This window comes from Gobius niger (genome assembly GCF_951799975.1).
Source record: "Gobius niger genome assembly, chromosome: 10".
Taxonomy (NCBI): domain Eukaryota; kingdom Metazoa; phylum Chordata; class Actinopteri; order Gobiiformes; family Gobiidae; genus Gobius; species Gobius niger.
In genome coordinates this window covers 32,876,386-32,889,300 of record NC_136861.1, presented here as the reverse complement: position 1 = coordinate 32,889,300, position 12,915 = coordinate 32,876,386, and the positions used below count along the sequence as shown (strand labels likewise).

At 42.4% G+C, this 12,915-nt stretch overlaps 1 protein-coding gene across 1 annotated transcript in view; it reads right to left on the bottom strand.

Moving 5' to 3' along the window:
* The window catches only part of LOC306969643 (netrin-1-like), a 42,603-nt gene extending 30,610 nt beyond the window's left edge, over positions 1 to 11,993 (bottom strand). Inside the window, exon 1 of the mRNA XM_079565330.1 lies at positions 10,816 to 11,993. Within this exon, the coding sequence (XP_079421456.1) occupies positions 10,816 to 11,818 (1,003 nt within the window). The 5' untranslated portion in view covers positions 11,819 to 11,993. The remainder of the gene's footprint in view (positions 1 to 10,815) is intronic.
* Between the last annotated feature and the right edge of the window lie 922 nt (positions 11,994 to 12,915).

Sequence of the window (12,915 nt, the reverse complement as noted above, 5' to 3'; positions counted from 1 at the left end):
GTATAGCATTGGTGCTTCTTGCTAAAGTATGTGCTATTAGGTAATGCGCCCTGACATCAGCTCACACAGCACGCCGTTAGCTCTGTCGCTTAGGATTAGCTGCTAATAACACATGTGGTCAGAGTAATGGCTCTCTCTGGTCAATCTGACAACTACTGTGTGTTAGCGTCAGCTCACTCAGCATTTCCTAAAGGTCCAATAGTCCACTTTATTTGAGCTTTTTAAACTTATTTTCAAACCATTGCTTTGGTATTCTTTAAAACTGTGAATTTGCTTGGAAAAGTCATTCTCCTATGATACTGAACACACAAAACACATCAGTGTGAAAATGATCAGAACAAGAATAGGTCTGGGGACTCATTTACTCTCATTACTGTAGATGAAGGTATTTGAGTCATTGTCTGTACTCTGCAGTTGAAGTGTAGGATGTTTCGTATCCCGGCCGTATTAGCATGACAGTCCTCTAGTCTTGGGGCATAAGAGTCTGTCGTACAGAGGAGACAGAATGAATCTATGTTCCCCAACTATGCTAATGGAACGATTTTGTTTCCTAACAAAACTTGCTCTTTGTCCCCTCTTTCTAACCATCTTTTTTCTGTAGCTAAAATTTTAACCTCACTGTCATCAAAGAAATGGTTTGTGACTAAGATGGAGGTGGACTGCAAACCGATGGCTGCTAAAGCTCTCTCTGTAGTGTTGGGACAGCCTTTTCTGAAGCTGTTGTTGTTTGCCCAATGTAATGCACTTTGCACTCCTCTTCTTTGCACCAAATAGAATAAACCACATTGCTCTGTTTGTGGCTGGGAGTCTTTAGGATGCACTCATTCCTGTCTCAGTGTGTTCTCTGGTATGATGTACACACTGATGTACATTTTGGGGGGAAAGCTATGGCGACAGATCAATAGAGAGAGCTTACACAGACATGTTACTCTCATTAGGCTTGCTTTTAATGTAAATTGATTTCCATAGATAGATGAGTCAGTCCCTCAAAAATATGGCTTCTAACATGAGAAAATTCCCATCTCAATAAACATTAAGCAAATCAAGTATAATGGTGACATAAGTGGCTGCAGTGCGCCATAACTATTAATTTGGAATAAGGGCTTATGCAAAGCGGTGGCAAGTGACACAAACCATGCACTCCACATCAGTCAAAAGAGTTTAGGAGAGCATAAAAATGTGAAGCGACGGTGTTGAAGCAAGTAAGTATGGCGAGTTTTGGTCTTTGCTATGGCAACACCGTAAAAATATGGCAGGTCCCATTGACTGTTTTTTTACTAGGACATTTTGTTTTTTTAATTATTATTTTATTTGTTAACCCATGACATTCTAACACTGTAGTGAATCCTTTTAAGGGGCTCGCATGATCGTCCATAGTATACTACCACTGATTTGTTTTGAGTAAGGAAACAACATCGCAACAGGTTAAAAGTCAATTTAGCATAAGAGGTTTGTAAAGATTGAAATTGTATAGTGCCCGTTCGAGAAAGTGACATCATTCTCTGTGGACTGCGCCGACTATTAGCAGTTTTCCAGCGTGACACAACCTCTTTAGTCAAATGAGAAAAAGACTTTTGTAGACTTTTGTAATTGCACAATCAGTAATAGCCATAGAGTCTCTTTCTAAACAGACGCCTCTCCGAGTGCCAACGACAACACGCCCCCTTCATTAAGACAAATGCTTCATGACCACTTCTCCTTTGGTTTCAGGTTTGGGGAAAGCTCCAGGGGTGGACATTACTGGAACACATTGTCATTACAGCAGTTGTGTTGGAGGTACCTCTCAAGGGCTGAGCTGTGTGTCGCTATGGTCAAGGCATCTGTCTAGGTGCTGAATGTTTTGGAAAAACAAAACAAAAACTGCAGTCTTTCTGATTAGTAATCACAATACAGCGAGTAAAATTGGTCTGCATGGAAAGAAAGTTTGCTACATCTTCTCCTCAAAGGCTAAAAATGTTTTGTTCCAACAATATATTGTTGGAACATCTATAGATGTCATGAGATAGTGGCCTCCTTCTCCATTGTTGTTAGATAGCTAGATCGAGTCATTCGATCATGAAACCACCCCACAGTTTTATTTTATGTTTTTCTTTTAGAGGAATAAGCTACATACGTTTAACTGCCGCCTCAGCCTTGCTGCCACAGAGTTTTACTTCATTCACGTTGCCCTGGATATTGTGACCACTGGCATGCTCCAGTAGCCACTAATCATTTCTGCACCATTTGCGGCAAATGACAGTTAATCCCCTTATTCATTTAATCATTTTCCCGTATACATTTCCCTCTAGATTAAATATCCTGAACTTATATGGCTGGCAAGCTGTATTTACAGTAAACTTGACATTACTTACTCAGGCTTATATAGAAGCTGTACCTTTCTGTGTAATTGGAAGTGAGAGGAATTTCTCACGACCTAAACTTTAATGGATGTTCAAAAATACCACAATTATAAGGCATTGGAGTAGGTCTGATTACTTTTGTCTCTTAAACATTTTAGGTTGTATTTTTCTTTGGACATTTTAATTTTTGTAATTTCTATTATTAATTGTTAGTAATAGATTCTTGTTGTGTATTTGCAGAGAGAGAAAAAAAACATTTTACATTATGTAAAAATGTTTTTTGTTGTTGTTTCTCTTGCTAAAACCAGTTAGCAATGGACCTAAATGTTATAGTGACAATTTAAAACAAGCTGCTTATTAGGAGAGAACACTCTCATTTCCCACATTATGATGCAATATGGTTAGGATTTGTCGGGCTGCTTCACTCCCCACCCAACTGAGGGCGTCAGTCATGTAAGTTAAGAAGAAGAAGAAGAAGAAGAGCTTTGTTTATATAGCGCCTTTTACTGATATGGTCACAAAGCGCTTTACATGAGACCATTTTTTACATTCACACATTTTACATTTACACTCGGTGATGTTAAGCTACCTTTATTCTCCTGGGGGAGACTGACAGAAGCGCTGTTGCGACTACACACATCTGAACCAACGGTCATACATTCACGCACACACATTATCTTGGCCTGTTGTACATGTTTTTTGTGGTAGGGGAAACCAGAGTATCAGAAGAAAGTCTATACACATACAGGGAGAACATGCAAACTTCTCACAGTTTTACTGTCCGCCGTGAGCTAAGCAGGAAATTAGACACATTTCTGCAATAATATTTCTGCAATATCATTCCATTCATCATAACATACCAATGCAAAAGGGGTCTATATTTAAAAACATACCAACAGAAATTAAAAGCAAAAATCATCCACCACAGCGCGATGGATTTGGCTTTTGTAGCGCTGGGAGTGTGGAATAGGAGCAGGAATGGGTGCATGTTGTAAATCATGAAAGTGAAGTGACCAGTAACTCTGCTGTGTTTTCTCCTCTTTCCGTAAAGGACCGGAGGACCTACTGGTTCATAGAAAAGTGTTTTTTTTTTTTTTTTACGATGCCCTCTGCTTACCTTTATGTGAAAAATTAGCATGGCTTACAGCAGTATGATCTCGATATGATCACAGCATCATTACCAAGATCAGTGCTGGGAATGAAAGCAGTCCACTGTAAGTGTCCAGGCCACCAGGACCAACCCAAGTCTCTAAATCAAGGTTAAAATGAACATCAGAAATATAGAATTCAATTTCAGAATTCCTGTGCATTTACATGCTTTAGTTTTTGCCCTATCCTCTTATGAATTATAGAGACAAATGGATTTAAGCTGTTATGTTTGTTAAAAAAATGATAAAGCTTGTTTCACAAACCCATTCGAACAGTTCTCATGAAAGCAGCCTTTTTTTAAAGTTACTGTGTCTGTCAAGGGGGCACGTATGCACCGAGCGATGGTGATCGTAGTGCGGCTGGAGGAAACGAAAGGTCACTCACAGAGACAATGGCCACTGAAATGAACATGTTTGGAGTGTGTCGTGTGTGCCATTTGGACTGTATAGGGTTGTTAGGCGGATTCGAGAGCAGCTCTGAGTGAAGGGGAAAAGGCCGGGCTCTTCCTGGAACATGGCAGGAACCTCACGAGTTCCACTACTGAGGGCTGTTACTCCTGGCAAAACAATACCAGTGTAGTAGCTCTGATACAAGTCATTCTCACACGTGACTGTACCAAACAAAGATCGCAAGTGCCTTTAGCGAAAAAGTCTAAAATGGAAGTAAAGACAATGATATCTGCTGAACTTCTCGAGGCATGACAGTTTGAGGATCAGGTTAAAGTTGAGCCAATGCTGTGAGTCCAAAGAGATTGATCAATCCCTTTAGAGTCTCTGTTGTGCGATTCTTTTTCCTCCCCAGACTGTCTTTTCTGAGTCATGAGACAGATTTCATACCATGTCAAACATGCCAAAACTCTGTCGCACATGTACAGGAAGAGTCTACAGGCCAGACTCTCAGCCCGGAGGAAGGAAGCGAGCGCGTGAGGGCCCATACAGTAGCATTACAACGAGGAAATCACGCAAGCAAATGATAAAGCGGATTCAATTTTTCCTGGTCCTTTTTTTCCGTGGATTTCAGAATTTTCCACTTGTAGTAGAGAAGATTACGGCAATGTTGCGCACTTTGCGATGCACCAATAATCTTATTTAATTATCATCCCCATTTTCTCAAGATATTTTGTATCAAATTTCATAACTGTGACGAAGTGTGTGTGTACAATCTAATCATAGTTTGTTGAATGAAACAGGTCCCCAAACAAAAGAGGGAAAAAGAGAGGTGGCCACTCTGTTGAGTAGAGAGTCATTGACTTAACCAACTTAAACTAATGCAGAGGGGTATTTAACATCTAATGGTATCTGCCTGTTGGAGATACAAAACGTTTATTTTCTTTGTTCAAGGCTGGCCAACACCCGTGTTCGTTTCAGTGAGGGATCAGTGAAGGACAGTGATTCTCCCCAAAGTCAGGTGGAATGTTGCAGGAGGACAGTGCGATGGATTGGTCCCCTGGTCCTGAGCAGCTGTGGAACCTTTGTGGATATTTACAGCCATGTTGAGGCCACTGTCTCCTTACGTTCCTCCTCATCCTTCATTCCTTCCTATGCTCCGCAGTTGCTCAGAATAGTTAATTTGAGTCAGATTTGGCCACAGTTTACAATGTGATGTGTGATCATTTCACTCCTTAGATTGGCTTCACTACACATCGTTATGTTGTTATGAAATGTGAAGTATTAAAGCCAATGCACATAAGTGTTCACATCTACATGAAAATATCATTTACCGCTTCTACAGCAGCAGAACCCTGATCTTCCTCAGCCCCTCCATTTCCTCCTTCCTCACCACCACCTGGGTTTAGTTAGTGTCTGCACCAGGGACGATTTATTTTCTGAAAAATCCGTAATTTAATGCTACAAAACTACTATAATCTACTAACCGTGGCCTCCTCAATGCTCCTTTATCATTTGAGAGACACTGCAATATAAATAAATGATACATAAATTTAAATTGTTTGAAAATTTTACTGTAGACATAAATATTGGAGAAAACGTACTTTTAGTTTGCTCTCATTTGATATCTTCATATCCAAATCAGCCCTTTATGTTTAATAGTTAAAATTTTTCATATAAATTCAAAGTAAATTTCTGTATGTTTTTTTTTTTTTTGACAAATTAGATACAAATATTCTTCTGAGGGGATTTTGGATACTATTTAAAGGCGCACTGTGTAACACTTTGGATTATACTCAATACAAAACGTGCTCCTTATGAGCAGCTTTGCAGTGGGTTATCATGGATTTGGACGAGGACCTAGCATATTTAAATCATATTCCTTTAGTCGACATCACCATGGAGACTGAGCTGGAAACATCCTGCTCCCAGTAAAGTTTACAGTCAGGTCTGAGGAGAGATGAGCCAACAATAATTAAGCAATAAAAAAATATCAGTAATAAAATAAATGCTCATATTTCATTGGGTGAAATGGCCGTAAATTAACTTATTACTGAAATGATCTGTAAACATTCAAATGCCGCCTTCGTGTGTGTGTGTGTCGCCTTCTTCAATCCCACTAATCCCTCCCAGCCTGGCCAACTCGTCTGCCCGCTCCGGAGCCTCTGAAGGGGCTGGATGCCCCCGCTGTAGGTGGTCCCGGTGCCACCATGGAGGATCCCGCCTGATCCGTGTGTGTAGGGCACAAAGAGAAGGATGTTCACATATGGGTGAACATGTGCTGCTCAGTACGCCCCACTGCTTTACTGCACCCCCAGTACAGAGTGTGCCGCCGCACTTCCACTCCGCATTGGTTGTATAGAGGTACTATTTGGATTTATTGAGGCTTTTTGAACTACTTTTTGATATTTCCAGAGAGGTGTCTAGAGGGGGGCCGGGGAAGCACAGGCCACCACTGGGATCTGATTAAATATCCAACTCAGAGGGGTTGAGGAGGTAAAATGGGGGGTCAATGACAAGTTTAATTCAATTTAGCTTATGTTAGGTTAAAGCAGTGGTTCCCAAAGTGGGGTCCAGTGCCTCCTGGCGGACCTCAGAGGCACTACAGGGGGGCCCCAAACAAGTACATTATAGAAAATTTATTTAAAAAAAACAAAATACCCACACATTTATTTGCTCAAGTGTTCTAGTTTAAATCAGTATTTACCTTCAGTCATTGGTAGCTGTTGCTTTTTATGTCATTTTAGCTCTAAAATAATAACACATTCCACATAATAGACTGAAATATGGCTGGAATAAAGTATAAGTGGGGACATGAGAAATTCAACTTTTATGCTTAAAAATGGCCAAAATTATTGATGTGTTTGAATGTGCAATGGTCTGAATTGTGATTTCAAAGCCTAATACAGTACAAAGATATAGCCGCTTATAACCACATTATTGGCCTGTAAAGTTGCCCCATTAATGCTGGCACACTGGACCAAACAGACTAAACGTGGCCAGTAACATTACAAGTGTGAGCAGGTGACGTCATGTGTAGCTCAGATTCCTGAGCGAGCTGGAATGGAGTGAGAGTGTCGCTTTGGAGGTGAAATGAGAGCCAGATGTGGAACAGGCCCGATCCACGAACCTGTCCTGCATGGTAACCCAACAAATACTATCATTTTTCTTTTTTTTTCGTTTATTTGCTTATGGTTGTAGCGTAAGTAATTTATAGTGTACTTGTGTGTGTGGTCTTGTCGTGGGATGGAGGTGCGATCCAAGATTAAGTGAATCAACAAATGACAAGAATAATATAGACTGTCTGGGATCGGAGCATTATTGGCAAAAAAGCCTTTTCAAAGAGTACATTTATGTCAATATTCAAAGCCAGCCAGGTAATATTCTGAGACCTAGTTTACTGAGAGGTATGACTTATGATCACAGCCGGATTCTGAAGTCTGGCTAAAGTCAAACCAAAGCTGTACTCATTTGTAAATAGCACTGAGTCTATGTGAACAAATGAATCTGTTGTACTGTATGTGTGCGACTGAAAAAGTTTCAAATGAATTTTGTTTTACTGTATTTTCCTCTAGTAAATAGTGTAGAAAGGCCCAATCAGGAAAAAAAGTCAAAAATTAGCACTTTATGTAACGATGCATAAATATATACAATAAAATAAAAATATATAAAAAGATCCTAGTTTCTTTTTCGTGAATGAGCTCCAGTTTGAACCTTTGAATCAAGAGCATCACTTCAGTAGTCGGTTCTAAAGGAGGAATTTCTGTTTCGCCGCCGCGGCGCAACACCTGGATGGATCATGTGGAGATACTGCACTACCAAAGCACCCAGACACATTCAAACACACACTGTCTGGGAATCAAAACCTAGACCTTCTTTCATGCAAATGTGAAAGCTAAGAACTCAAAATGTAATTGAAAAAGCCTGAACGGTGCATGAACGGTTACTCCATTATTGCGCTCAAAGGCTTTACAAATCCATAGATTGATTGATTGATTGATTTGGTTCTGTCTCTTCCACGGCACAAAATCTACGCAATCACAACTGATTAAACAAACAATAAACTGCTTGATCTGGGCCCGTTTCCAGCCTGGTAATTGATCCAAATCTACAGCGCCCCCAATTCAGACACCCATTGGCTGCCGTTCAAAAACAATTGTGCACTCGCTTCATAAAACCAACTAAATATTTTTCATCTTAACGCTTTGCACGTGACAGGAAAGCTTTCTCTCATTACATTTGTCTTCTGATCTTATCCCCCTCGGTACGTATGTCCAGATACGCTCAAGCTTACATATAAAATTGCCATATTAGCGAAAAGGAAAACCGCATGCCAGGTCAAAACCATTAGAAAATATATAGAACGGAATTTTCTATGGCAGACTGACAGCGAAAATATATTTCCCGATTGAACAAGTGTAAAATGACACGTACGAGTGGCAAAGGCAGACTGTACGTTTGGGAGCCAGTTGGCAAGCGCTGTGTTCACGGCACATTGGACAAACCAGCGCTATATGATGTCCTGCTAGAGTCATTTAGCTCCAAGCGTTTTATTATTTCTTTTATTGCAGTGTGTAGCTGAAGGCTTTATGCTTGTGCTGTGTGATTGTGCGATCTATAAATGTCAAAGAAATGCAGCCGTGCTGTCAGGGCCCAAACCCTTTTCCTAACTGTAAAGGCCCTCTTTCTCATCTTCTTTTTTATATAGAAGAATGTTGTTTTGTCCTTCATATATATCGAAAAAGCAGGCATGTGAAAAAAAAGACCTTTTTCACTGTGATTCTAATTGTAAAGCTTTTTATATCGATGGCTTGTTATTAATGTGCACGTTGTTGACAATATTTCTCCATGACAGTCATGAAACCCAACTACTCCACACATTTAAAGTAACCAAGGTCATAATAAAGTGAAATAAGCCAGGGGGATAGAAGCATTTACTGAAATGTATTTAATACGTGGCACAAACTTCATGAATTTCTCATGAGGTATTGAGAGATTCAATGACAATTTTCGGGGCTATTTGCACCTCCCTTTCTTCACGCTGACAATATTTTTTTCCTGGTTAAGAACATATTATTACTGTATAAAATGGTCTGTTAGATATCAATCACATGGGTCTTAGCAAATCTTTTATGTCAATAGCACCGGCAGAAATATACTGACTGAGAAAACGCCGTCTAGGCCCGATGTAAATCAAGAAACATCAAATATTCTGTCAGCTTTTGACACTTTTATGAGGGGCCAAAATAGACGTCAAATGATGTGTTCGACTTCCACGGTGCTTTCAAAGTTGCACTACATTTTTTATGTGTTATATTTGCACAGGTGGTAACTAAGATATATCGGCGCAGCTCCCCTGAGGTAGACTGACGGAAGCGAGGTTATACCTCTCTGCGCCATCTGCCCCTCCGACCAACACCAATCACTTCCTCACGCGCCACCTTCAGCAACGTGAGTGAAGTGTGTTGCCAAAGGACAAAACGACAGTCTGCTTAATAATGGAATTACAGTATTAGGAAGGATGAAACACTGTTAAGATATTTTTGGGGCTCAGGGCAAGGTGCGATGTGTAATATTCCATCTTTGTGACATATATCTTTTCCAAATGATTTTCTTCTTATTTGTATAATTTACTCACAAATTTAAAGTTGTTGTTCACTACTTTTGGTGCAGCTTTGATTGCGATTTGAAGGAGAGAGAATACGTTTTCCTCAGACATCACCAAAGATATAAAAAAGAGTGCACAATGCCAACTATTTTATTACTTCCTACCATTCAAAGTTTGGTTGAATTTGAGACAACAGTGTATTGTATAAAGCTGAGCCCTTTAAATGAGCAGTATTTCCCACACCCATCTTGTGCATCGGTGTGGAGTGCACTTACAGTATAGCCTTCTTTATAGCCTGCTGTTTAACATGAAATTATTTTTGGAAATATTTCTTGAGTACAAGTGGAGGTAATTTCCCCATTTTGAATAGTCTAAATCATGCTTTCTAATGACAATAAAAATGCATTTGTGCACCTTACCTCAAAGGTGTATTTTATGTTTTTCATTCTTTAATAAATATGTTTTGTAAGTCTGTCTTTTTACGATTTATTGAGTGATTTATTGAGATTGTTTTGGCTAATCTATCCACCTATAAATACATTCAATAAGAACATATTCTAGTCTGTCTCAATCCATGAATGTGCGTAACCGTGCCATACCCAAACCCCGTGGCCTGCCACTTAAAGCGACATGGACGCCTGAGCTGCTCTGACGGAGACCCGTCCAGCGGTGTCGGGACTTGTTCTCTGTGTCAGTCCTCTGCGCCAGAGCCCCCACAAACGAATCGCACTTCAAACAGTGAAATGTCGGAGCGTCAGATGACTGTTAACGCCATATTCATCATTCAACTGCAATAAAAGACTTAACTATTCTGGAGGCACGCATAATAAGGCTTGTGATACCGCTCTGATCCGACTGTGCCAAGCGCAATTACGCACGGAACAGATGTTTGCAGTCCTCGTATCCAGGCCTTGTTTGTAGTCTTTATCAGCGGTCTGGCTCGTAAAAGAATTGTAGCGGTCACTGTTAAATATTATGCCGTGTGTGTAGTTTATGTGAGCAAAGGAAAAATACTTTGCTTAAATACTTTCTTTCGTTTGCTCGAACACAAATCATTTTGTGTGTGTTTTCAACATTACATTATTGTTTTTATGAACTTATTTGAGCTATAGCACAGGTATAGAGTCAGAGAACATATTTCTTGCTTATTGCCTATTTGCACAAATAACGTTTTGGTTGAGTTTTGAGCTGCTGGATCCGGCTGCCCGCTCTCACTTCACTCCCAGTACCAGTGGTGACAGACTTTGCGTCAGTGGGACACTCTTTTGGAAAACATCACTAGCATCGGTTACACCGTAGACTGTGGGGTGTGCGGCAACGGGTTGAAACTTACCCACGCACTCGTTCGCCTCCCGCGCAGTGGCCCGTTGCCACGGCCGGTCATAGTGGAAAGGCTTGCACCTGTCGCACTCGGGCCCTGCGGTGTTGTGCTTGCACTCGCACACCAGGTTGCCCTCGCGGTCTTTGACGCACTTTGACGCGTGTCCGTTGCACTTGCACCGGCCGCCCACCTGCAGGTCCGACACGGCGTACGCGTACGAGTCCCGTGCCAGCTCCGAGTCGTCCTCGTTCTCGTCCCCGAACGTGTGCAGCCGGCTGAAGATGACCTTAATGTCAGTGGCGGTGACCCAGTCCTGCAGCACAGGGGAGTTATCAAAGTCATGCGCGGAGGGTCGTCCATCCAGAGTGCTGAAGGCGATGAGGCCGCCCGTGAGCGGGTGCATGTCCGTGTGCGAGTCCGTGCACACCGCCTCCTGCTCGTTCTGCTTGGTGATGACGGCCCGGTTCTGCCGGTTGTACATCTTCTTGCACTGGGTAGAGTAGAACTGGAAGGGCATCCAGGACTTTCCGTAGTCCATGGACTTAAAGATGGTCATGGACTCGGGTCTAGGCGAACAGAACTGTAGGCTCACGTATGTCACCTCAAACTTCTTCCCCAGGGACAGCGTGAGCGTCACGTTCTGCGGTGCCTGCAAGTACGTCTCTGAGCGCCAGCACGTCAGGTTGTGCGGGTTGTTCAGGTCCGTCAGGTACGCGGCCGGGTGGGACTTCTTGGGGTCCGAGGCGTCACACGTGTGGCAGTCCCTCGAGCGCTCCTCGCCTTTCTCGCTCACCACGCAGTACCGAGCCGCAGGGTTGCCGCACGTGCTGGACACGCGCACATCTTTCCCGAAAGCGGCGTTGACAAAGTCCGGGATGCACCGCCGCGGGTTGCCGTTCTCGTCGTAGCATGGGTCCGGGGGCGAGGACTGGGCCGCGAACATGCTGAGCCCGTAACCCCCGAGCGCGCGCCGGCTGCACGCGCACACCGTGAGCAGGATGAACCACAGCTGCATCTTCTCCTGTCACCGCTGTACGCTCCCGCAGGCCGGTCAGGACTGAGAGAAACTCCGGGTCAAACTCCCCAACTGTAGCAGGACGCGCCTCTGTCCTCTAGTCTTCTGTGCGTCTGAGCGTGTGAGTCAACTATCTGGCTGCTGCCACTCTCTCCTCTCACCTCTGTCCGCTCCCCTCTCTATCCCCCCTTAGTGAACCCCCCCCTCTCTCTCTCTCTCTGTGAGTTAAGGGTCTGAGTCCCATCATCTGTTGCATTTGCGTCTGTCTGCCGTGGGGAAGTAGAACAGCAGTGACATCTGGTGGAGGACAGGAGGCTATCGTCTTCCTACTGCACGTTCTGCTGGTATTGCTGGTAAACTGCACGGAATCTATGGTCAATTTAAGGTTTATTTTGATGACTCTTTATTTTATTATATTAATTATTTAAAATTTTAATATTTAATTTAAATTTAATAAAAGTTTAAGGTCTACCTAGCATGACCTTGAGGTATTTTGTTATCATGCATTTTATTTGTCGATGTACAGTTGTACAATGAAATTGCGTTCCGATGTTGAGTTGGTCCTGAGCCGCTGCAACTCTGTGCGTCGCCATCGCCTGACCAGCATGTTTTTGGAGGAAGGGGAAACCGGTGTACGGCCTTCATCTTCATCTTTGTCCTCCTCTTTCTCGCCTGGCTCTGACACCATTCTTCACCTGAGGGTCACCTGTGAAACTCCACCTTCCAGTTGAGCCAGAACTCAAAATATATAAAGGCACAACAGTCTTTCACCACGCTCTGGGAAGAGCGTAGCAGATTTTATTCTTCAGTGAACTGACATTAGCCAGAACAATATGGACAGAAGGCTTGTGTGGCTTAGATACATGTCTTGCCCAGATACCTCCTTGTTAGTTTCTTTTTTGTTTCCTGTAGCGCCTCGAGTGCTGCCTCCCATGTGCTGCAGGTGCCTCTTCAGTGTTTCAGAAGAAGTAAAGAAACGGAAATGTATACATTAAAACCCAAATGCAGATCAGCCTTTTTTACATTTCAGAGTTTAGAGAAATAATAAAGACTACAAGCTCTCAATTTGCTTGTCAATGTTAGAAGGATGATTCAAG